This window comes from Camponotus floridanus, unplaced genomic scaffold (genome assembly GCF_003227725.1).
Source record: "Camponotus floridanus strain SB8 unplaced genomic scaffold, Cflo_v7.5 scaffold196, whole genome shotgun sequence".
Taxonomy (NCBI): domain Eukaryota; kingdom Metazoa; phylum Arthropoda; class Insecta; order Hymenoptera; family Formicidae; genus Camponotus; species Camponotus floridanus.
Window position 1 is genome coordinate 100,512 of NW_020229321.1, and position 25,694 is coordinate 126,205.

At 38.6% G+C, this 25,694-nt stretch overlaps 1 protein-coding gene across 1 annotated transcript; it reads left to right on the plus strand.

Annotated features, from left to right (window-relative positions):
* The first annotated feature begins 23,387 nt into the window (after positions 1 to 23,387).
* On the plus strand, positions 23,388 to 25,532 carry LOC112637705. Its single transcript, XM_025407934.1, has one exon. The coding sequence runs from the start codon at positions 23,388 to 23,390 to the stop codon at positions 25,530 to 25,532; it is 2,145 nt and encodes a 714-aa protein (XP_025263719.1).
* The last annotated feature ends 162 nt before the right edge of the window (positions 25,533 to 25,694 follow it).

The following is a 25,694-nucleotide window of genomic DNA, read 5'->3' on the forward strand; positions in this document are numbered from 1 at the left end:
GTGCTATAAAGAGAAAGATGGCTCGCTCTGCAGATAGACAATCATCTGAAGAGAGCGAAGATGAAATGTTAAAAAGAGTTAAAGTCTCTAGACGACAGAGGATATTGTGCGATAAGACTTTATCCGACTCACCTATTGTGCAGAGCAGATCTAGCCCAGATCTAACGCCTCGTCCATCAGAGGAAGACGAAAGAATTGTAAAGATAAAGAAAGGATATATATCCAAACTGAAAAGACTAGAAATAGAAGAAGCCAAAGAAGAAATAGCCGACAAGAAGAGAGAAGAGGCTAGGAAAAAGAGAGAAGAAAAAGTAAGAGCAGAAGAAGAAGAAAAGAAAAAGAAAGAAAGGTTGAAAGCTGAGGCTAAAGTTATGGCTATGATCAACTTGAAATCAGCCGAAGAAACAGATTACATATACAACATGACAGCCTCAGACCTGGCTGCGATGGCATTGGAATACTTGGATCATGTTGAAGTTATAAGATCCAAGTGTGGTACGATGCAAGGAGCACTTAGCGGAGAGCTCAAAAAAAGGAAGCTCAGCCTGGACAATATGGTTAAGGCTTTGCAAGCGAAGGCGGAAGAGAGCAGAGATCCAGTATTCCTGCGAGCGAAGATAGACGAACTCCTAAAGAAAAGTAGAGAAGAGGAAGAAAAGAGGAAAAGAGAGTTAAGTGAGCTTAGGGATACAGTAGCAAGCCTAAAGAAAAATAAAGAAGAAGAAGAAAAGAGGAAAAGAGAGTTAAGCGAGCTTAGGGATACAGTAGCAAGCCTAACGAAAGAGAATAGAGAAATGAGAAGAGAGTTAAGGCTAATGAGAGAGAGCTTAGAAAATAGAGAATCCTTACCGAAAGAAAGGACTCCGGAAAAGAGAGAATATCCCATGACGATACATGAGGAAGATGGTCCTGTAATGAGACCACCGCTCAAAGGAAGGTCCACCCCTATTCCCAACTCGAACCTAATACAAACAAGGGTGATTAGTAATACGATGCTGAGGAAAAGAGATAAGGTACAGGAAATTAAGACAAAGCCGGAAATTAAAGTTATTAGTAACATACAGATAAAGCCTCCTAAAGAAAAAGAAAAAGAAAAAGAGGAATTCATGCAGAAAGAGGAAAATGCTAATATGGAATGGGAAGGGACTGGATATGATTGGAATGAGGAAGTGGAGAGAGAGGTGAGAGTGAGAAAGGATATCCAGGAGAGAAAGAATACTCAAGAGGAAAAGAACTTCCAAGAAGATAGGAACATACAGAAAGAAGAAACTTCTAGGAAGCCTCAAGGAAAACAACAGGAAGAAACTTGGGCAATGGTAACTAGAAGAAAGAAAGGAAAGGAATATAAAAGGAAGAAAGAGAAAGATACGGCTCCAGATAGTAAACAAAAGCCAACTAACAAGCAAAAGCAAAAGCCATCTAACGAGGTAAAGAGAAAACCTCCAAAGACCGCCGCAGTTAGTGTCAAAGGCGATGTTGTGAAAGGCTTTTCATATGCTGAAGCTTTGAGGAAAGCAAGATCAAATATAAAGATGGAGGATCTACAGATAGATGCCCCTAAAATCCGTAAAGGACTAAATGGAGCCACGATAATAGAAATAGCAGGCCCCGATTGTAACGACAAGGCTCGTAAACTTGCCGATAAACTGCAGGAAGTTTTACGAGAGGACAACGCAGTCATAACCACTCCCACTATTAAAGGAGAGTTGAGGATAGTGGGATTGGACGAATCAATCAGGAAGGAAGAGATCAAGTGGGCGATCGAAGAAGAAGGAGGATGTAATAAACAGGATATAAGGATAGGAGAAATAAAAAGGACAAGGAGAGGAATGGGAGTGGCATGGGTACAGTGTCCCCTAAAAACTGCCGTTCTGATTGCCAAAAAGAAAAAGATCAAGGTAGGATGGACCATTGTAGGGGTAACACTTTTAGAAGCAAGACCCCTGCAATGCTTCCGTTGTTGGCATCAAGGCCACGTAAAGGATAACTGTCGTTCCCAAATAGACAGGAGCAGATGTTGTTTCCAATGCGGAAAGGAAGGACATGGTGTCGCTTCATGTACGAATCCAGTCAGATGTGCAGTTTGCGATAGCCTAGGACTCGAATGTGCTCACAGAGTAGGATCGAGCAAGTGTCAAGGGGTGAAACAAAAAATCCCCTCGAAAGTAGAACCGGTGCGGAGGACCGACACTGAGGTAATGGAACATGACTAGAATACTGCAGTGTAATATTAACCATTGCAGAGTGGCGCAAGATCTTCTAGCGCAGTACGAGCTTGAGCACAATATCGGTATTAGTTATCACAGAACCGTATAATGTGCAATCCTCCCTGGATTGGTCAGGAAATAGTAATAACAACGTAGCGATACACTGGAATCCGAGTTATATCGGAAGTTCTGGAGTCAAGAAATATGCTGGAGAATACGTACTCGCAGTACAGTGGCGAGAATTTTATATAGTTGCATGCTATTTTCCTCCTAGCCGTAACAACGACGATTATAGTGATTTTCTAGAAGAGCTGGACTTTGCCCTTGAAGAAACAAACTCCCCTGCTGTGATCATATGCGGGGACTTTAATTCAAAGTCGAGAACTTGGGGAGCAAGGCACACAGATATGAGAGGAGAACGTTTAGATAGATGGATGTCAAGTAAGGACTTCCGATTAGTAAACGTAGGATCCACACCGACATGCGTACGCACTCAGGGAAGCTCGATCATCGATCTTACGTGGGCGACAGTTGCCGCACTAAGAGATATCGATGACTGGAGAGTTCTTGAGGAGGAAACATACTCCCTAATCATAAATATATACAATTTACTTTTAAAGAACAGAAAGTATGTACACGGAAAGCCACAAACAGATGGAAATCCTCTAAGATGGACGCAGATAAATTCCAAGAATGTATAGAATGGAGCTGCATTAATACTAATGATGGAGATCAAAACAACGATCCTACAATTGCAGCAATGTGGCTTCAAAATTCATTAATAGAAGCATGTAATTATTCCATGCCCAAGGCAAAGAAGATCAATAGGAAAAGTACTTATTGGTGGAATAATACAATCGCAGAGAAAAGAAATACAAGTATGGCAGCAAGAAGGAAACTTCAGAGAGAGAGAAGAAGAAGTAATCCCGATATAGAAAGGGTCGCTAAAGCGGGAGAAGAACTCAGAGCAGCAAAGAAGGAGCTGCGTAAAGAGATAAATAAGGCTAAACATACAGCCTGGAAAGAGCTTATAGAGGCCATCGACGAAGACCCTTGGGGCTTGCCATACAAGATCGTTCTTGGCAAGCTCCGTAAATCGAGGCCCGGTGTCACAGAAGTTCTGACACCAGACATACTAGTGACGACAATCGAACGATTATTTCCCACGGACAACAACTGGGATAAAGATCGAGAGATTTTCCCTGAAGATGACATCAACTGGAATGAGGAACATGATATTGATATAGCGGAAGTATACGGCGTTATATGGAAGAGCAAGAAGAAGTCCATCGATAAAGCTCCGGGAAAAGATGGCATCAAGTTCAAATACATAAGATGCATACCTCAGGTTTTCTTGAAAAGGATTACCGATTGTTTCAATATGTGTGTCCGCAAGGGAAGATTCCCCAGATGCTGGAAGGAGGCGATATTGGCTCTTATCCCTAAAGGGGAGTTAAATATGCAGAGTCCGAAGGTCAGACCCATCTGCCTTTTTGCTGAGCTGGGGAAGATTCTCGAGCGAATACTTGTAAATCGGATCGAACAATGGATGATCGAGCATCCTGAGGCGAGATTGACAGATAATCAATATGGTTTCCGGCCAGGGAAATCGACATACAACGCACTGTATAGAGTTCGAAATATAATAATGGCTGAAAGTCGAAACGATAAGATGGAAGCACATATTGGATGCGTTACGCGATAAGGGCTTCCCCGAATATCTGAGGAGACTTATCAGTGACTATCTCTCGGATAGATCGATAGAGTACCTGGACTGTGACGGGACTACTCATACACGCGGAGTCACGTCCGGTGTTCCGCAGGGTTCGGTCTTAGGACCAATCCTGTGGAACATCGGATATGATTGGGCACTTAGAACGCCTACGGAAGATGGATGTCACATTATAGGATATGCGGATGACACTCTCATCCTTGTCAGCGATATAAGTTACAAAGCAGCGGTTAGGAAACTAAATCTACAAACCAGCAGAGTAATTTGGAGAATCCGCAAGTTACAGCTTAACGTGGCAGGAAAAGACGCAGGTAGTGATATTTAATCCCAGAAGGAAGCAACTACACATCGCAAATAACGTCCATATTAGAATTGGAGCTATTATATAAGGATTATAGAAGCTACGGAGAAGATGAAGTATCTTGGTATATTTCTTGACGAGTACTGGAAGTTCAACCACCATATATCATACATGGAAGAGAAGACGCTGAGGATTATGAGATCCTTGGGCAGATTAATGCCCAATCTTCATGGACCCAGCGAGAAACGTAGGAAGTTATATGCCAACACAATAAAATCTGTGTTGATGTACGGCGCTCCAATTTGGAGCGATGAATTTAATGCATCGAGAAACCTGAAACAACAGATTAGGCGAGTAGAGAGAATCCTGGCTATTAGAGTTGTCGCAGGATATCGAACTGTGTCTGCCGATGCGGCACTTGTTCTTGCTGGTATACCTCCATCATGCATACACGCGGCATACTGAAAACGCGTATATACTCGAGTCTGTGGTCACAAGCTCGAGGATACGTGGACGAAGAAGATAGAGCAAGAAATTAAACAGGACGAGAAAATTGTTCTATTAAGACAATGGCAGTTGATGCTAGGAAGACCGGACGTTGCTGGTGTGAGAACATATACAGCAATTGTACCCATCCTGAGTAGATGGCTAGAAAGGAGTTGGGGACAAATGACGTATAGGACTACTCAGCTTATGACAGGTCACGGATGTTTCAACACCTTTCTACATAGAATTGGCAAAGCGGACAGTCCCATCTGCTCGTACTGCAACTTGGAGGAGGACTCTAGCGAGCATCATATTCAAAACTGTCCGCGATGGAACACGGAACGAGAAACACTTGTAGCGGTAATAGGTGATGATCTACAGCTTGTAACTATAGCTAGGAAAATGTGTGATGAGCGAGAAGCATGGAAAGCTTTTCGCAATTTCGCGGAATCTACATTATCCGTTAAAGAATTAGACGAGAGACGTAGACAAAGGGGAATACCTACTTCGGACGAGGACGACTAGTGTATAACTAGATATATACTTTACTTCAAAGAGACTATTATACTTACCTTAAAGAGACTATTATTCATGATTCATGATTAGAGCAAATAGGCCCGAAAACAAATACATACTTACATATACGGCATTTACGTCACCTTATACGTCACTCATGGGGAAGGGGAAGGGGGGTTAGGGTTTTATCATTCACTCATCATCATTCACACTCAGAACACTGACACATTTTAACAGAGACATATAGCGAGTAGGGGACATAGGTCGGGCGGAGGGTTCAGGGGAAGGTGGGGGGGGTTCATTCATTCATTCTTCATTCATTCATTCATCCATTCAATCATCAATCATCATCTACACACACACAACACTGACACACTTTAACAGGGACATATAGCGAGTAGGGGACATAGGTCGGGTGGAGGGCTCTGGAGAAGGAGCGGGTAGGGGGGCAGGGTTCATTCATTCATCCATCCATTCATCCATCAATCCATCTACTTACTCTTACATACATACATGCACACTTACAAACGCTTACACATATACATACACTCACACACTCACCTATACACAAAATACAAAATAAACACAGGACCTAAGTACCCGGTTAAGACGAGGGCGCAAGCCCACTCAGGCAATAGTTTGCGGGTGGGGCATGCGATAAGCAAGTACCGCCCGGGAACATAGCCTTCAAGGACGGTCGCCAAGAGGAGGTTTTTTAGCGGGTAGTGGCCCTTATGGCTGAGTCCCGCACTACCTCGCCCTACGGGGGGCGGGGTGCGCGTCAATGCGTTTTTCCTCCTCTCGCAAAAAAAAAAAAAAAAGGTTCTGCTACGGCGTAATCTACTTCTAAAGAAATTGACTCTACAGATATCCCTATCAATCGACGGAAAGATTCTTCTTCATTTTCTTTATGAACCTTTTGAATAAATTGAAAATATGACCTAAGACATATTTGACATTCAAAAAGAAATTGCGTTTCAATACAGGTAGGTTTCCTACAATTAGCGCATTTTCGATTGGATACGTTTCCATATTGGAAAGAATAAATATAATGTGAAACTACTCTATTGTATATAGTGGGGTCATAACAATTAGTGCATATAATGTGTGGACTGTCAGAGGTTAATACATCATGCGTCATTGTTTTTACACATTTTATATAAAAGGTGTTAAAGAATGAGATCCTTATCCAAGAAAGGATGTGCCAGTGGTTTTACTTTCAAGTGTGGGCACATTTCTTTTGATTTATTTTAAGCGTAGACTCCCTGTTTGTAAGTTTTGCAGAAGGCAAAGACATTCAGATGACTGATGTCTCTCCCTTGATTCTTTTCATAAATTGCTCTTTCAAGATATGAGTATACGCATTCGTTACATTCAAAAATAGGCCTATTAAATTCGAGAGAGGAGTTGCAATACTCACATCGAGGAAAGCTTATGTCCCCGTAGGTTACCCAATGACAAACGATTAAAGCGGCTTTCTTTCGTAATTGCCGTAACCTACAGCATGGACAACACATGTATGAGTCTTTACGATTTTTCTTTCCTACCGATCTCCGATAAAATATTACCTTTTTACATTCAGCTTTGTGGAAGTTAAATAAGTGAGGTATAAGGTTGTGGATAAGGTGACTGCAGGAAGGCTCGTTTATATAGTTCATTGTTAGCTTTAACAACTTCTGTTGAAGTTAAATTCTAATGTTTGCTCGGTTTGTAAGTAATAAAGGAGGCACTTCCTACATTCAATGAGAGGGGTACATAGAGCTATGTATCTGTCGCACATATAGCATCTAGTGTTGTAAAGAATACGTAGGGGAAAATAAGAAACGTGGTGATAAGTTGCAAGTTGTAAAGGGTTGTTCTCATAAGATGTACAAGAGTGACAATAATAATGATCATTGGAGGGACAGAAATAATCCAATTCTTCGTGCAATAGTTTGGAAAGATTGTAAAGAGTTTGATCAGATAATATTTTGGGCAAGACTTCCATTTGATCGTTTCAATGAAAGTTCTCGTTCTCCTGCCAGATATAAGAAAAAACACTGGCGACAGTCGATTAGTGGAGTTATAATAGATATGCTTTTCCCACATAAGCAGCATTTAGATTCAGAGACATTGGGAAAGTTTTCCGAGATAGAATGATATTTTAATCGAGTTGACGTGTTTCCATGCATTTCCGCGCATGCAGGACAGTTGTATACACAGTTCCCAACTAAGTATCCGTCAACGATTTCGTGCATTACATTAGATAAAGTATCAGGGTTTCCGTCAGAAGATATATCAAGAATTAATTAGAAGGTTCGACTTCACTTATTGAGATATTGGAGGGATGCGTGATACGAAATATTTCATCAATATTTCTCAAGCAAACAGAACAATCGGAAATCGGTCGGATAATAGTGATAAGGTGTTGACAATGGCAGGAACAGATAGTTCTATAGGGGTGAGGAGCAATGGAAATTATGTGTGTATCGATAGGTAAGAAAGAGAAATTGGTGTTTGTAACAAACAAAAGCAAGCACAACAATAGTGATTATGATTATTCAAATTTAAATAACCATGTAATTTAATACATAGAGCATTAAGAGGGGTTGTTTGAGACATCATTGAACATGGTCTCAGAGAGAAGGCTAGTAAGATGAAAATTGAAGAATTGTCGTGAAGAAAGATGTACATGTAATCATGTATATAATATTTTTATTCGAAGAGGTCCTTTTCAAAAACCTTAAGAACTAGAGGATATCTTAGAGTATCTACGTGAACAGATGAGGCTTCCAATGATCGGATGAGTCTGCTTATTTTCGTAACACACAATAGGCAATTGTCAATGGGCTTGGTCGTGATGACTACGACGCCACAAGATGAGAGGCTTTCCCTTGCAACATGACTATTGATAAATAGGTGTTGGTCCAGGAGCCTATATTGTTGTTTGATGATTTCAGTGCGAAGTCCTGAGTAACAATTGTTACATAAGTTCGTCTCGTCTAGGAGACAGATAGCTCCTTTTGCATATGCGCAATGTGCAAATAAGAAGTGTTGTTTGACGAGGTGCAGGTCGTTCAAATTGGGCTGCAGTAGAATTGGCTTCCTGTGCCAAAGCATCTGTAACAAAGATAGATACTATTATTCATCCTGGTTGAGGATGTGACAGTTTAAGTTTATTCGTGTGTACAACTTTAGTGTTTTTCCCGATTTTGAGTTTAACATTGCTGGGAGGTAAGATCTCAATAACCTCCTAGGGTCCGACATATTGGTCAGATAATTTTCCATTTTGTGATTTCTTCAATAGAAATACTTGCATTCCTACTCGGAGTGTTTGTTGTTTTATTGCTCGATCATAGTATTGCTTACTTCGTTCTTTAGCTTGTATTAAGTTTTGTCTGGCTAATGTTTGTAGATCTGTTAGTTTATTGAAAAGAGCGGTTATATAATCTTGATATGTTGGTTCTATATTTTCTTCAATAATGGGATGAGCTGACGGCAATCGAGTTATTCGTCCGAATACTAATTCATAAGGGGAATAATGCGATCCTTCAAGGACACTTGTGTTGTACGAAAACATGGCTAGTTTGATGAATTGATCCCAATTAGTTTCTTTATCAATTTGAGTTTTTAAATATTCTGTTAATACGTAATGAGATCGTTCCAATGATCCATTTGATTGAGGATAATATGCTGTAGTTTTAAAATGTTGAATACGGAATTTCTTTGTTAATTGTCTAATTAATGCAGATAAAAAATTTGTTTCTTGATCAGTTAATATAGCACGAGGCGTGCCATATATACAGATAAATTCTTTCGTAAATTCATCGGCAATAATTAATGAGGTGGCCTCTTGTAAAGGTACAGCTACAGAATATTTAGTAAGTAAATCTTGCATAGTTAAAACATATTGATTATGATGATCTGTTATAGGGAGAGGTCCCATAATATCTAATGATAATTTATCGAAGGCAGAACCGGGTGTGTCAGTAATGACCATAGGTTGTTTATTTTTTACACGAGTTAATTTCTTTAATTGGCATTCTCGACAGGTTTTTATAAACTCTTGAACATCTTTCTTCATAGTTTTCCAATTATATCGAGCTCGAATGCGGTTATAAGTTTTTGTTACACCTTTGTGTCCACCGTGTCCACGCGTGATTTTCCTGAATTAAAAGTTGACGTTCTTCTATTTCAGGTATTTGAATTAAATTTAAACATATGGTTATGCGGATCGAAAATTCTTCTTGTAAATATTTTTTAATTTGATTAATGATGTAAGACCGTGGAAGGTCATCAAATCGTTCAGTTTTACTGAGGCTTATTGAGGAAAGTTCTATTTCAGTAATGACGTCCACTAAAGAGTGAAGATAATTCTTGAGGTTTTGAGCTTCTATTAATATTCGGTCGTTATGTTTAACCGGGAGAGCAATTAGAATGTTCCCTTTAACTGTACATACTTTAGCTCTTTCAAATGTTAATTTTTCGTATTTGGGGAGTAGGTTAGCTTCTTGATAGGTTTTAGCTCCGGTATCATACGGGTTTCCATTTTGATAAATGAATATAACATGATTATCTTTTTGTTGCAGGAGATTTCCACGGACTTCTTGCAGACGGGCATGACTCCAAGGAGGTGCTGGGGGAAGATCTGGTGGTTTCTATTGGTAAGGTATAATATCAGATTCTAAAATTTCCGTAATCAGATTCTTCTTCTTCTTCAGAGTCTGTCACTTCTTCAATAAGAATTTGAGGGTCTTCGTTAAGTTCTTGTATGAGGGGGTAATTTTGGTAATTTTCTTCACCTTGATCCTCTTCACCTGGTTCCTCAGGAATTTCTATAATTCTTCTTCGTGCCTTTACATTTCCTTGATTAGATCTGGCAGGTTGTTGCTTAGGTTAGGTTAGGTTAGGTTGTTGCTTAGGTAAATTAGCTTTTCCTGCTGACCGTTGAGGTTTGTGTGAAAATATAGATTCATCGGAAGAATATTCTCCTTCATTTATGTGGAATAAAGGTGCCGTTGCTTCTACGGGTGGGTTTCCGGATAAAGCATCAGCATTATAATTTAGAGTTCCCTTTTTATATTGAATTTCATATTGATATTCTGATAATTTCGTTCTCCATTTCCATAATCTTGATGAAGGATCTTTTATTGAATGTAATCATACTAGTGGTTTATGATCAGTAACAATAGTAAATAATCTTCCATATAAGTAAGGTCTAAAATGATTCACACAATAAATGATTGCTAAACATTCTTTTTCTAGTAGAATAATTCTGTTCTGCGGGATTTAAAATTCGAGAAGTATATGCAATGGGTAAATCTTTTCCTATGGTGCCTTGGCTGAGTACTCCTCCCACTGCATATCCAGATGTGTCAGTGGTTAATATAAATGGCTTGGAAAAATCTGGATATTGTAAAATTGGTTCTGAACATAATGAATTTCTTAATATATCGAATGCTTCAGTTTGTTGTTTTGTTGTCCAGTCGAATTTTCTATCTTTCTTCAGAAGGTCTGTTAATGGTTTTGCAATTTTGGAGAAATTAAGTATATATCTTCGATAATAACCGGCTAATCCTAGAAATTGCTTAATGTTTTTTGGATTTTTTGGAGTAGGAAAATTCATAATTGCTTTTATTTTAGCTAGGTCTGGTTTGACTCCATCAGAACCGATTATATGTCCTAAGTACATGACTTCTCGTCGTAAGAATTCACATTTATCTGGCTGTAATTTTAAGTTAGCAACTCTTAGCCTTTGCATTAATTTTTCGAATTTATTCTCGTGTTTCTGTAAAGATCTCGCGTATGGATGACAATGTCATCCATATAGACAAATAATTCGTTGCCTTGTAATCCGGAAAGTACATTATCCATTAGCCTTTGAAATGTTGCAGGAGCGTTTTTAAAACGGCATCCTTTTAAATTGGTAGTGTCTATATGGTGTGGAGAATGTGGTCTTATGTGCCTGTGATGCCATGGGAAATCCAGTGGCCAAATCTAATATTAAGATCTAAATACTTAGCAGATCCAAGCTGGTCTAATATGTCTGTTATGTTAGGTAAAGGGGTATGCGTCCCCTATGATTTTTTCATTAAGATTTCTATAGTCGCCATAATTACCATTCGCCATCTCTTGTTCCCTAAGGAATCAGGCTTTTTCGGTACGATCCATATTGGAAAATTGTGATGTGGAGGGTTCGATTAAATCTGAAGATAATAATTCGTTCACTTGTCTATTAATCTCTTCTTTATGGAGGAAATCGATATTGTTTCACATGGACAGGTACGTCGTTATGAGTTGGAATATAATGTTGAGCGGCATTAGTCGCTTGAAGTCTTTCACTCGGAAGATGAAATCTATCGGAATGCTTGGAAATTATTCGTCGAACATTCTCTGACTCCTCGGAGTTTAGATGTTCGAGACGAAGAAGTTGTAAAATATCTGATGTTCTATATATGAAGATTGTATTTGATTAAAATATAGAGGATTATCTATATTTTTGGAAAGGTCCCCTAGGGGCTGATAAAGAGAAATAGAATTATTGAGGTTCGGAGTTTGAATAGGTCCTTCGGAAGACCCTAAGGTTCCGGAGGAATTGTTATTTGTATTACAAGTATCGAAGTCTTGTAATTCTATAAATGGAATGTTGAGAATTATTTCTTCCTCGGAAGTATTGAAAACAGGCATATAAGCTTTTCCATTATTATTAGCGACGAGAGCTTCGCCGAAATATATACTGTCGACAGGTATATGACGAGGCACATCCGCTTTGCTTTCTTGGGTTAGCGATATAGAAAGAACAAGGGGTAACTGTTCTTTTTCTTAAATATATTGCATTAGAATTTGAGAATGGAATCTTTGCACCTTCATATTGCAAGTAATTGTCTTTATAGTTCAGTATTACGGAACGTTCCCTCAGGAATCTGTTCCCTAGGATTCTGTCTTGCGCGAATTCAATAGAATCAGAAATGACGTAGAATTCAGACAATTTTCCAAGTATGCTTATTGAGACAGCTCCTAAAGTGACAATAGTTTCAGATGCGATTCCTTGTAAGCATAATGTATTAGATTGGTCGAGAACGACAGTGGGTTTTAAACATTTTTGTTTAATAAGGTTGAGTCCAGATCCAGAATCAACCATGAATTTGCAATCGTTTATTAGATCGGTAGAGGTCAGAGTCACCGTCGGTAGTTCCATGGATTGTTTCGTATCGTTTATTTGGCAGATTCTGTGATTTGCAAAGGCGCCTCTTGAGGGGCCGTTATATTGACTTTCTTTTGTATGTGATAGGTCAGACGTCCTGGCTGCGAATCGTTCCGGCGGACGTCTGTTCTCAATGGAACGCCCTGCGCGTTTCCCGATGTACCGGGTTGGTTTGCTTCTAAGGCCTTTCTGTAGGCTAACTTCCGACATTCTTCTATCAAATGTCCGGGGGTTTTGCAATAACGGCAAATTTTAGGTTGAAAATTTTGTTGAGGTTGCATTGTAGTATTTATTTTTGCAGGTGTCGCAGGATATAGTGGCTGTGAACTTGCAAAGCCACTATTAGGACGGTATCCGGGGCAACACCCATTATTAATATTGTTGTTTTGTAGAGAGGGTTTTGACGAGAGGGATTTCCTGCATTATTTGGAGGATCAGCGCGTGGTTGAAAGTTCGGGCGGAAGAGAGTTCTTTTGCGAATGTTTTCAGCTTCTATAGTTTTAGATAATTGTATTGCTGTACTAATTCATTCTTCAAAATTTTTGGGGTGTTCCAATTTCACACGTACTAATAAATCAGAAGGGAGCCCATTAATAAAACTGTTTAATGTTGTTGTTTCTATAGCATCTCTACTTCGTTCGCTTATATTTCCAGCTAAATCGGATTCTCCATCTAGGATTGCAGTGCGTAACTCTTGTACTTTCGCAATATAATCAAAAATGTTTTCATTTTGTTTCATGTAAATATTCCCTAATTCTCCTCGGTATTGATCCACTGATTTATTTGGTCCAAATATTAATTTCAATCTTTTCGTTAATTCGAAGACGGTATTAAATTCTACTCCTTCGATGGCTGAATAAGCATGCCCTTGTAATTTGTTGATAATTAGTTGAACCAAATGATACTCATGGTAAGCTGGTATTAGATCGAGGGCTCTTTCGCAAATTTTGCTAAAATGGAATACGGACATTTTATGTCCATCAAATCTAGGCACAGTGTCGATAGCATCTTTCAGACGTATTGGGGACGGTTGATCCATAATATCAAAATGTTGGAAAGTAGGTTGTGAATATGGTCGTTCTTCACGAGTATGTGGTCGTTCTTGATGTCCATTTCCTTGAGAAGTTTCTAAATTTGCGAGTCTTGAATTTATCCTTTCGATGCAACTAGTCATTGTGTGCATCGAAGCCATTAATTGTTCTACGTCAGGTAGTTGTTGACTCCCTGCTGCTTCTCTTCGATCACTTTCTTCTTGCATTTTTGCTATACGCTCAGCTTTAGCTTGTAAAGCTTCGGTTTGTTCCCGCAGTTATTTTTCCCTTTCGTTTACTTTTTGCATTAAAATGTCAATCTCTTCGGATGAGTATTGTTTTCTAGTTGTACTTACTACAGAACTTGCAGAACCTGATCTTGTCTGCATGATGATTTTTAGTATATATTTTTTTCCAAGAAAATTGGATTCTTTTGACAATTTCTCCGTATGAGTTTATTTATATTTTATCGTCACTCTCCGTGAAGCTTATACTCTTTTAGCAAATCCCACCGTTGCCACCAAAAATTAAGTTCCTTGTTACGTCTCAATCGTAATGTCTCTCTATTTCTTTTTCAGGACAACCTGCTAAGCCGTCTATACCCCGGGACGCCGAGAGATAGAGTATTTCGCTTCCTTATGTGAGAGGATTGACAACTGGAAATAAACTCTAGATGAATTGAACCTGACTCAATTAGTTCTTGAAAATATATATATATTTTATACATTTATTATTTTAGTAAATACATTTGTAGGATATATGTGTGTATAGATAGATTAAATGTGTTATATGTTCGTAGAGTATGTATATATATGTATGTATATATAGTGTATATATATATATTAAATTTTATTCCTCGTCGCTGAGGGAGTTATTTATGGAATTGATTAACTGATTCACATATTCATCAGCTATTAAATCTGCATCGTCCGAGTCAGAGAAAAGGCTCGATTTCTTGTTGAAAATTTGCCCTCTCAAATTCCTCAAGGTCTTCCAACGTCAGGGGAGAGTAACTTGGAGGAACGTAACTTGGCCACAGTAGAGTTGGTGCTCTTGAAATCTCCGGAGATAGCTCAGGTGAATTAGGGGGAATAGGAGTATGGCGTTCTGGAAGTCGTACTTCCAGGGCGGATAGTACGGGTCCCACAGCGTCGTTCGGGATTTCTGCTCTGCTCTCCCATATATTAAAAAGAATTTCTAATGCCCAAATGTTTTGATCATCGGTATTGATATGGATGATTTCTCTTCGTCAACAAAAGGGTTAGAGATTGTTGAGCATTCACTCAGATTATCATCGGAGTCTATTTCTTCTATGTTATCGTTGTGACCTAATTCCTCATCTTGGACTTCTTCTGGTGGATCGTGTTCACGGTTTTCCGGAACGTCAGCAGGGTCCAGTGATAAGGGAGCGAAAGACAATTCGAAGGGTGTCTCCTCGTGTTCGTTATAGGATCTTTCTATGTCTGCTGGTATGTCATCAGTATCTACAAATAGCTGGCGAGGGATTGTAGTTCGGCTCCTAATTAATATCTGTCTTATTTGTTCTCGACGACGTATACGTCCTTCGCGCACTGACAGCTCGGTTAGTTATTTGATCAACTCTACGTGTGTTGACCATCTATAGGGGAGTTCATTTTAGTATTGTTAATTGACTCTGACATGTTAATAATGTAATTTTAGTGATAGAGATTACTTACGATGGTGTAATAAATTTTTTTTGATTAATAAAAAGTCAAAATATGCACTTTCAATGTGAATGCCCTGTTAAGAAAATGAAATAAATAAATCTAATATTCCGATTATTAAAAATAAGAGAACATAAACGAATTGAAGGATAGAATCTGTAAGATATTCAGAAGACAAGGTATTCAAAATATCAGGGTTTAGAATAATAAGGGATGAGATTTTTATAAGGTAGAATATTTCTAAAGATTTGAAATAATATAATATTCAAAAGAAAATATGAGTCAAATGATGTTAAATAAATGATATAAAATAATAATGAATAGTAAAAGGCAGTAAAGAGCCAACGCAGTTGTAGGGCGTGGATAAAATAATTTCCAAGACAGCAAATCAATTTTAACGATCCTTTCGCTTTATTCCAAACGTTTCGGACTCAATTCGAGCCTTCTTCAGTGATTCTAATAAAGATAAAGAAAAGATAAATAAATCAACTGAGGAAAAAAAATAAAAACACAATATCAATAAATGCAAAAGAGAGGAAAAAGCATAGTCACATGTGTGCATAATCTATAAGAGCGACGCGACTTCGTCAAGGCTGGTCCATTGTCGATTGTTCCGTTTCGTTTCTGCTGGTCTGTCTCTTGTCCGAGTGAGTGAGTTGCCTTTAATTAGTGTTAATGAATTTCTCTTTTTTAAGATTTGTGACTAGTTTTGGTTTTATTTATTTTGTTAGTGCATCGCTCTTTGCGCTTTGTACCGCTGAGAGGGCTTTTTGCATCGTGCTTTCTCGTATGGACCAGCCTTGACGAAGTCGCGTCGCTCTTATAGATCATGCACACATGTGACTATGCTTTTTCCTCTCTTTTGCATTTATTGATATTGTGTTTTTATTTTTTTTCCTCAGTTGATTTATTTATCTTTTCTTTGTGTTTATTAGAATCACTGAAGAAGGCTCGAATTGAGTCCGAAACGTTTGGAATAAAACGAAAGGATCGTTAAAATTGATTTGCTGTCTTGGAAATTATTTTATCCACGCCCTACAACTGCGTTGGCTCTTTACTGCCTTTTACTATTCATTATTGATTTGTTAATTTAGAGGAGCCTTTAACTTTGTTTATTTTATTTTGATATAAAATAAAATGAAAGAAAATAGTAATCTGAGTTAACAGTTAAGTAAAATTTCAATACAGTGAATTGTTCAGAATATTCATAATGTTTGGAATAAATGTGTATGTTCCGTGTTAAAATTGTTAAAATATGTATATAAATATATTGAATGATGATTATGAATTGTTAATTTTGTTTAAAATTTTCAGAATCAATCAGGAGTGTCTAGGAGAGGATATATGGATACAGACCATGCCACTTAATGACATAAAAATAAAAAACGGCTGGCTTATATTAGGTAAGTATAAAATTTATCGAATATTCTAATAATTAAATTATAAGCCAGTGTATAAAATCTATTATTTCGACAGATCCTCTAAGAGCCAGTCTCTCATTCGAGATCGAGTATCGATGTACAAGACGTCCCGTCACAGCGGCTCAAAATCCTTCAAGAAATTCTTCAAGAGAATCTCTTTATGAAAGCGGCAGAGGAGTAGTAAGCTACCCAATGCACATCAAGTGACTGACCTGAACGACGCTACGCTCTAAGTGCTAAGCACTGAGGACCAGTGGAAATTGAATATATTTAATTCAAGAGGAAAACTAGATGACTGTATAAAGAAGGGTAAGTGAAGAATGGTTGATAGAATAATAATTAAACTTGAATTATCATGCAGAGTTAAAGTCAGAATTAGAGTCAGAGTTAAAGTAAAGAATTAATAAAATTTTTTATTACTTACCGGTTGGTGGAGTTTGTAATTGAAGAAAGGCACCGCTGCTCCTTCTCTGGATTACTCGACCTCAGTGAAAATCTGAAGAAGCGGCAAGACAGTGCAGGAGATGGCAGAAGATTCAAACGTCGTGAGTAAAATACTTTATTTCAATTTTAATATACAATTTGTATATTGAAATTAATCGCGACTAAGATTTATTTTTGAGAGTATATTAGTATGCTCGGTTAAAGTGCTCGTTGTTACTAGTTCAAAAACTGGCGAAGAAGTGCGCTGGGAGCTGTGGTTCACCCCTTAAAATATCGTCGGTTCCCACTTCTGTTCCAGACATAAGCGATGGTAGGAGGAAGCGGCGTCGGCGGCTCGAAAATTAGTTCTGTCTCTCTTCCTCAAGCGCATTGTAACGTAGTGGGGACAGCAGAGGTTTCCGTACATATAATTATAATGGTAAGTCCTTTTACAATAATTTATTAGCATCCAGAATTTTTGCAATATGCATATTTATATGTTTCGATTCAGTGAATTTTCCTCTATCATTTGAAACGTGAATAATCTTTGTAGAATATTTTGTTCAAAAGTAATCGTTAACTATCGGTGGTAATATAAAAAATAATTATTAATAACATAATAAAATTCCGGTGCTTCAAATTATTGTAATTACATTGTTATTAACAAAAATAATGTGTGTAATACGTTTTTGTAAAAGATTAATTGCATAATATAATTATAAATTGTTGACAATAATAATTAATTATAAAATGATAATTTTATAATAAAAAATAATAATTAACGCTAGGAGTTTGAAATTATAATATTATTTTAATCTGTTACAGCGGACAAAGAATAGAATGCGGCGACCGGAAGAAGGGGAGGTAACAGAACAATAGGGGAGATAGCAGAATCACTCGGTAAATACTATTCTTATGCTTTATAATTTTTGCATTTTATAATTGCATGCAATAATTTTATTTTCAATAATTTTATTCCTTCGTAAAGATATATATATATATATATATATATATATATATATATACACATATGTATGTATGTGTGCGTATATTCTCTTAATAGATTTATTTATTCAAAAATTATTAAAAATTATTTATAACATATATATAGTAAATGCTAAATTTTAATAAAACTTCAATGATTGAATAATTATTAGTAATGTCCGTATGCATATGCTTTGCATCTTTATTATTTATGCATATATAAATTTGATTTGTAATGTAAATTATGATTTTTATTATTTAACATTAATAAAATTGAGAGTAACTTTATGCATGCTACTATTCTCATGCTATTATTTTGAGTCCGTTTGGTCTTAAGATTTCACATTTCAAAGGGGAGATAATACGGTACGCAGGATTGATAGTGTTTAATAATTTATTCGCACGGAACAATATTTTTTCCTAATTATTCATACCTTGATCAAAAAGTTCCCGGAATTACTACCAGGTGATGTTCTGAGTCAGCTGATTTGAGTTCTGTTTTTTTGATTAGGTTGCCACATCTATCATTGACATTCCCACCAAATTTTATCGCCATAGCTTGACATTTGTAAAAGTTACGCCGTTTTGAGTACATCTACCTCTGCACGTGTTTTCGATTTTTTACAGTTTTAAAAATGGAGTTGAATTTGCAACAACGAGTTTGTATTAAATTTTGCGTTAAAAATGGATTCAATGGTGTGAAAAACCTTGGAAATGTTAGAAAACTGTTTCGGCAGTGATACTCTAAAGAAAACAGCCGTTTATGAGTGGCATGAAAACCATGTCGTTTTCAGTCGAAAAAGAAAGCGATGCTCACGGTTTTCATGGATTACAACGATATTGTACATCACGAATTTTTGCCAGAAGGTCAGACAGTTAATAAGGAGTATTATTTGGGCGTTATGAGACGTTTGCGTGAAGCAATTCGCCAAAAAAAAAAGGATTCGTGGGCAAACAACTCGTGGATTTTGCACCATGATAACGCACCGTCGCACAGTGCCATCATTATCCGTGAATTTTTGACCAAGAACGAAACGAATACCATCCAACAGCCATCGAATTCACCTGATATGGCTCCCTGCGATTTTTTTCTGTTCGATCGAGTCAAAAAACCACTACGGGGAACGCGTTTTAACAGCCGAAAGGAGGTAATGGAAAAATCGAAGACGGCTCTGATGGCTATACCGACAATAGAGTTCCAGAAATGTTTCGAGAGCTGGATCAAGCGTTGGCATAAGTGCGTTGCAGTCGATGGGGAGTACTTTGAAGGGGACAATATCACTTTTGATGAATAAACTTGTATTTTGAATTTTTTGAATGAATTCCGGGAACTTTTTGATCAAGGTATATGTATACAGGGTGGCCCATTTTAATCCATCCAGTCGAATATCTCTAAAACCAAGCCCGAGAGAGAAAAATGTTTCAGACAAAAGTTGTTTGGTTTCGAGGGGGCCATAAGACGGTACCATTGGTTTGACTTTGAGGAGTCATTTGAAGGTCACGTGAAGGTCACCTCAATCTTTTTAAATGGCACCCCCTATTTTTTATTACATATTCTTGTAACTGACCTCGAAAGCTTTCCAAAACGCTATAATAAAATATTTTTTCATGAAATACTTTTCGAGTTATGAGGCTTGAAATCATTTCTTAATTTTACATAAACCATAATATATCTAGTAAAATATTCATTTTTTGATTATCTTGCCTTAATACTTTTATGTACAAAATAATGAGAGAAATCAATTGGTGTAAAAAAAACACATAGTTGTTTTAAAGAAAAAATATGTAATTGTTAATTGCAAATTACATATTTTTTCTTAAAAATAACTATGTGTTTTCTTTACACCAATCGATTTCTCATATTATTTTGTGCATAAAAGTATTAAGGTAAAATAATCGAAAAATGAATATTTCACTAGATTTTTTATGATTTATGTAGAATTAAGAAATTATTCAAGCCTCATAACTCGAAAAATACTCAACAAAAAAATATTTTATTATAGTGTTTTGGAAAGCTCTCGAGGTCAGCTACAAGAATATCTAATAAAAAATAGGGGGTGCCATTTAAAAAAATTGAGGTGACCTTCACGTGACCTTCAAATGACTCTTCAAGATCAAACCAATGGTACCATCTTATGGTTCCTTTGAAACCAAACAACTTTTGTCTGAAACATTTTTCTCTCCTGGGTTTGGTTTTCGAGATATTCGACTGGATGGATTAAAATTGGCCACCCTGTATAAATATATATATATATATATATATATATATATATATATATATATATATATACAGCGTGTGTCAAAAATTCCGGGACGGCTGGATAATTTGAAGAATACGCATCACAGAGGAAAATGATCTAGACAAAAGTTGTAGGATTTTTCCCGGGCAATCCGACGGTGACCTTAGATTTGACCTTGGATAGTCATTTGAAGGTCACATAAAGATTACCTTCAATTTCTTAAATGGAACCCCCTATTTTTCATTGCATATTCTTGTAGCTTATCTCGAGAGCTTTCCAAAACATTATAATTAAGTACCTTTTTATTAAGTACTTTTTGAGTTATAAGGCTTGAAATAATTTCTTAATTTTACATAAACCATAAAATATCTAGTAAACCATTCATTTTTCGATTATCTTACCTTCATACTTTTATGTACAAAATAATGAGAGGAATCAATTGGTGTAAAGAAAACACATAGTTGTCTCTAAGAAAAAATATGTAATTTGCAATTAACAATTCCATATTTTTTCTTAAAAACAACTGTATGTTTTCTTTACACCAATTGATTCCTCTCATTATTTTGTACATAAAAGTATGAAGGTAAGATAATCGAAAAATGAATGGTTTACTAGATATTTTATGGTTTATGTAAAATTAAGAAATTATTTTAAGCCTTATAACTCAAAAAGTACTTAATAAAAAGGTACTTAATTATAGTGTTTTGGAAAGCTCTCGAGATAAGCTACAAGAATATGCAATGAAAAATAGGGGGTTCCATTTAAGATTTCAAACTTGCCCCCATTCACCGCCCAGGGGGAGGGGTGGGGGGGCTGATTTTAACGTCATTGTACGTCCCCCGAAATGACGAAATTTTGATTCTAACCATTTTTTCGTAGTGTGCTTATTTTTCGAGTTATTTGGCTGCCTAAGTTAAAATGGGTCACCCTGTATATATATATATATATATATATATATATATATATATATATGTTACATGGAATTTATAAATTCTAAATATTAATAATTACAAACGTTGGATATAATTTTATTTCGTGTATTAATTCGAAGTTAATTCTAAGTCTTATTTTAATTTAAATTTTTTATTATTCGGAGTCCCTTTATTGCATGCCAAGGGGGAGGTAAGAGTGCCTTTCATTTATCATAGTGTTAAATTATTTACGCAATAAATTTTGTAAATTTTTGAAATATTAATTATTAGCTTTATATATATTTTGTATAAATGTATATAGGCTTGTATGTACATTTATTTATTACCCTTTTTTTAGTTGATTCTTGTTATTCAATTAGTTAGATTAAATTTAATATTTATTTTGCGTGTATATAATAATCCCCAAAAATTTACCTTTTTAAAAAAAGGTAAAAAAAAGGCGCCAAGTTCATACACTAATTGTATCCAACTGTCATATTGTCTACAAAAATAGTGATAAAAAAATTGCGCCAACTAAGAATAAAAATTTGTACAAGATAAATAGTAAAAAAAATTTTAATTAAAAAAACTTGGCGCTGCCAATTTTATTAATATATTGTTTAGCTTAAAAGTCTAAATTTTCAAATCCAGAGTATCTTAAAAGAATTAATAATAAATGTCCAGCAATTATATTTGCTGTTAAACATATATTTAATTGGAATATATGCCAATTTTATTGGCAGCGCCAAGTTTTTTAAATTAAAATTTTTTTTACTATTTATCTTGTACAAATTTTTATTCTTAGTTGGCGCAATTTTTTTATATCACTATTTTTGTAGACAATATGACAGTTGAATTCAATTAGTGTATGAACTTGGCACCTTTTTTTTACCTTTTTTTAAAAAGGTAAATTTTTAGGGATTATATCACTTCTTTTTTTAGTCTAATTTGCTAAGAGATATTATATTAAAAAAAGTATGTGTGTATATATATATATATATATATATATATATATATATATATGTATATTCTTTTAATATATAAGCAAATTAATATTAATATATAAGCAAATTATATAAAAATATATATAGAATAAGTATATATAATATACATTTTATATTGTTCGAAATTCATAAATTATCACCGCGATATGAAAATTCGAGTAAATTAAAATCCGCATTTTTCCTATTATAAAACCCGAAAATTCAAAAGTAACGGGCGTCGAGAAACTTCTCGAAAACTCCATTTTTAACAAAAACTCGATCGTTCGAGTTCTCTCTTGTTTTTTTCAGCACATAAAAAACGCGTATCATAAACAATTGACAACAACATTGTCAACCGTCGCCGGAATCTAAGCGACAGACGGGCATGCGCGCCCATACGTCACGATCAGCTGATCGCCAATCAGCTGATCGAAAAGGATCGTGCGCATGGCAACTGTTAAAAAATTAATTCATGACCTCATCGGCGGCCAATTACGAGCGGCGCCCTCAGGTCACCGCCAATTTCCGAAATTAATTGGTCCACGTTACAACGGGACCAAAAATCAAGTCCGCTATATAAAGGGCCCAGCGCATGGACCCGACACAGTAAAAGTCTCGCACTTTCCCGCTACCGCTTGCACTGTAAAACCGCTTCGCTACGTAAAACCGCTTTGTACAACCGCTTCTTATACACGACCGCTTGCTCACTCGGACTTTTCGCTATCACTTCAGTGTCTGAAAACAATTATATTTTTGTGTAAACTTTCTTATTTTATTGTGTGTCGTTCAAATAAAACTTTATAAAAAATACAAAAATATACGTGTCGTGTCTTATCGTTGCATTCAATTGTGTGGTGTCCTGCCGCGAAATTCTTCGGAACGCGCTTTCCGCTCAAACTCTCTCATTCGCGAATATTTTCTGGTCCTTCGAGCCGGGTCGCCATCCGCATCCGCAGTTCGTGAGTGAAGTTCTTGTGACATCCAGTGCGCGAACCTGTGCAGAAAGACGATTACAATGAGTACCGATCTGAAGGCGTTGTTGGAAGCGCAGAACGACATCCACGGGCGAATGTCTCGCTCTGTGGACAATCTGCGCAAGATGGGCGTCTCGAGCATCACCGCCGAAGCAATCCAGACTCGCTTCCGCATTCTCGAGACTTTGTGGATCCGATTCGAGACCCATCATGATCTCATCGTAGCGGCGCTGAAAGATAAATATCTTGAGAGTGAGTACGCCAAAGCTGATTTTATTGATATCGCGGAAACCACGTGAAACAAAGGAGCATGCTGGTTGACTACGCAAATAAGCTCAAGGGTGAATCGTTCACCGCGCCCAAGGCCGAGACTCACCAAGAGCAGACGCTCAAAACTTCGCTGCCGCGAATTAAACTCCAGTCCTTCTCTGGCGCATACGGAGATTGGCCCGCGTTCCGCGACATCTTCCAGTCAATCATCGGGAGCAACTCGTCCATATCCAACGTGGAAAAGCTCCATTATCTCCGTACGAGTTTGCAGGGTCCTGCGGAAAAATTAATTAGATTGTTACCAATTGTCGGGGGCAATTACGAGCGAGCGTGGTCCATTTTGAGTTCTCATTACGAGAACAAGCGGGAGCTCATTCGCGCCAACTTCGCCGCGTACACCGCCGTGCCAAAGATGCAGGCCGCGACCGCTGACGAACTCAGCAGAATCTACAACGCCGCCACAACCGCCATCAATGCACAGGAGAGCATTGACAGGCCGATAGACACACATGGTATGGATCTTTTTAATTACCTTCTTGTGGAGCGGTTCGACCCGCAAACCAGGATGCAGTGGGAGTCTTCCATCCGCGATTCCGTCGACCCATCGACCAATGAAATCCTTATGGATTTCATCGCAAAACAAGTCCTCACACTGAATGCCGTGCAGCCAGCTACCGTCGCAAAGTCTAGAGAGGCTTCTCGGTCCGCGAAGTCGCACTTCGTGAAGCGCGCGTCCGACTCCTCTACTTGCGCCGTCTGCAAGGAAAAACATTCAGTTATGCAGTGCGCGACGTTTAAAGCCAAGACCGCGACAGAACGAAAGAACCTTGTAGAAGCAAACAAGCTTTGCTTTAATTGCCTCGGGAATCACTTCCTGGCAAAATGCCAGTCAGTCAAAACGTGCTTCTCTTGTAAAGCACGGCATCACACACTACTACACGACGCGTACGTCCAGTTCGACGGAGCGAATTCGTTGTCCGCCACACACGTCGCGTCGGACCGCAAGGCGATTCTCCTCGCTATCACTCGGGTCACCATCAAGGACCACCTGGGGAGACCACACGACGTCCGAGCGCTGATCGACCAAGGATCCGAGGTCTCTCTGGTCGCTGAGACTTTGGCCCAGCGGTTGCGTCTGCCGCGGAACCGCTCGTCGATGAGAATTGCCGGCATTGGAGGAGCATCCAGAACATGCGGACGGCTGTCGATGACGCTTTCCTCGGCGATCACTGGAGCAGCGCTCTCGGTTCAGGCGTATATCCTTCCGCGTCTCTCGACATACCAGGGGCCCGTCGTGCGATCCAGCATCACCTGGCCTCACATACGCGGTCTCCCCCTGGCCGATCCACAATATCTGGACCGAGACCCGATCGAGATTCTGCTCGGCGCGGATGCCTACTCCGCCATCCTCCAGGAAGGGCTCCGCAAAGGAAGCCAGAACGAGCCCATCGCTCAGAAAACTTCTCTCGGGTGGATCCTATCGGGCGGTCACCGAGCCACCACCCAGGGAGGCCACGCCGCACATCAATGCACGGTAGACCGCCAGCTGACCAACCTGGTGCAGCTTTTCTGGGAGCAGGAAAAGGAGCCTGCTACTCCAGTCGCTCTTACCCCTGAAGAAAGGAGATGCGAGGACATCTTCGTCCGCGAGCACACACGCACCGACGCGGGACGCTACGTCGTGAGGCTCTCCTTCTCCGGCGCTCCGCCTTCTCTCCTGGAAACCCGCAGGCCGGCCGAACGCCTGCTCCATGCCATGGAGCGTCGCTGCGACAAGGACGCTCGATTCAGCGGCCTCTACCACGACTTCATGCAGGAATACGACGACCTGCAACACATGGAGATGGTAAACACCTCATCCGAGGAAACGGACACGGCCAAGTGCTACTTACCGCATCACGGAGTGTTGCGTGAAACGAGCACCACCACCAAACTCAGGGTCGTATTCAACGGCTCCCAGCTCACAACCACCGGCACGTCGCTTAACGCCAGTCTACTGACTGGCGCCAACCTCTTGCCAGCTCTTGCTGACGTGCTCCTCCGCTGGCGCTGGCACCGCTACGTGTTTGTGGCGGACATTGAGAAAATGTACCGCCAAATCCTCATCCACCCGGACGACCGCGAGCACCAGCGTATACTTTGGCGGCACCGTGCCGCCGACGACATCCGCGAGTACCGCCTATGAACGGTCACGTATGGCTTGGCGTGCGCACTATTCCTCGCCATACGGACCTTGCACCAGCTCGCCGACGACGAAGGTCATCGATTTCCGCAAGGAGCTGTCGCGCTGCGCCGCGATACTTACGTGGACGACGTCGTGACCGGCGCAAGCACCCTCTCGGAGGCC

Excerpts from the sequence above, each read along its gene's own strand:
- LOC112637705 (XM_025407934.1), top strand. The coding sequence starts at position 23,388 with ATGCTGGTTGACTACGCAAATAAGCTCAAGGGTGAATCGTTCACCGCG.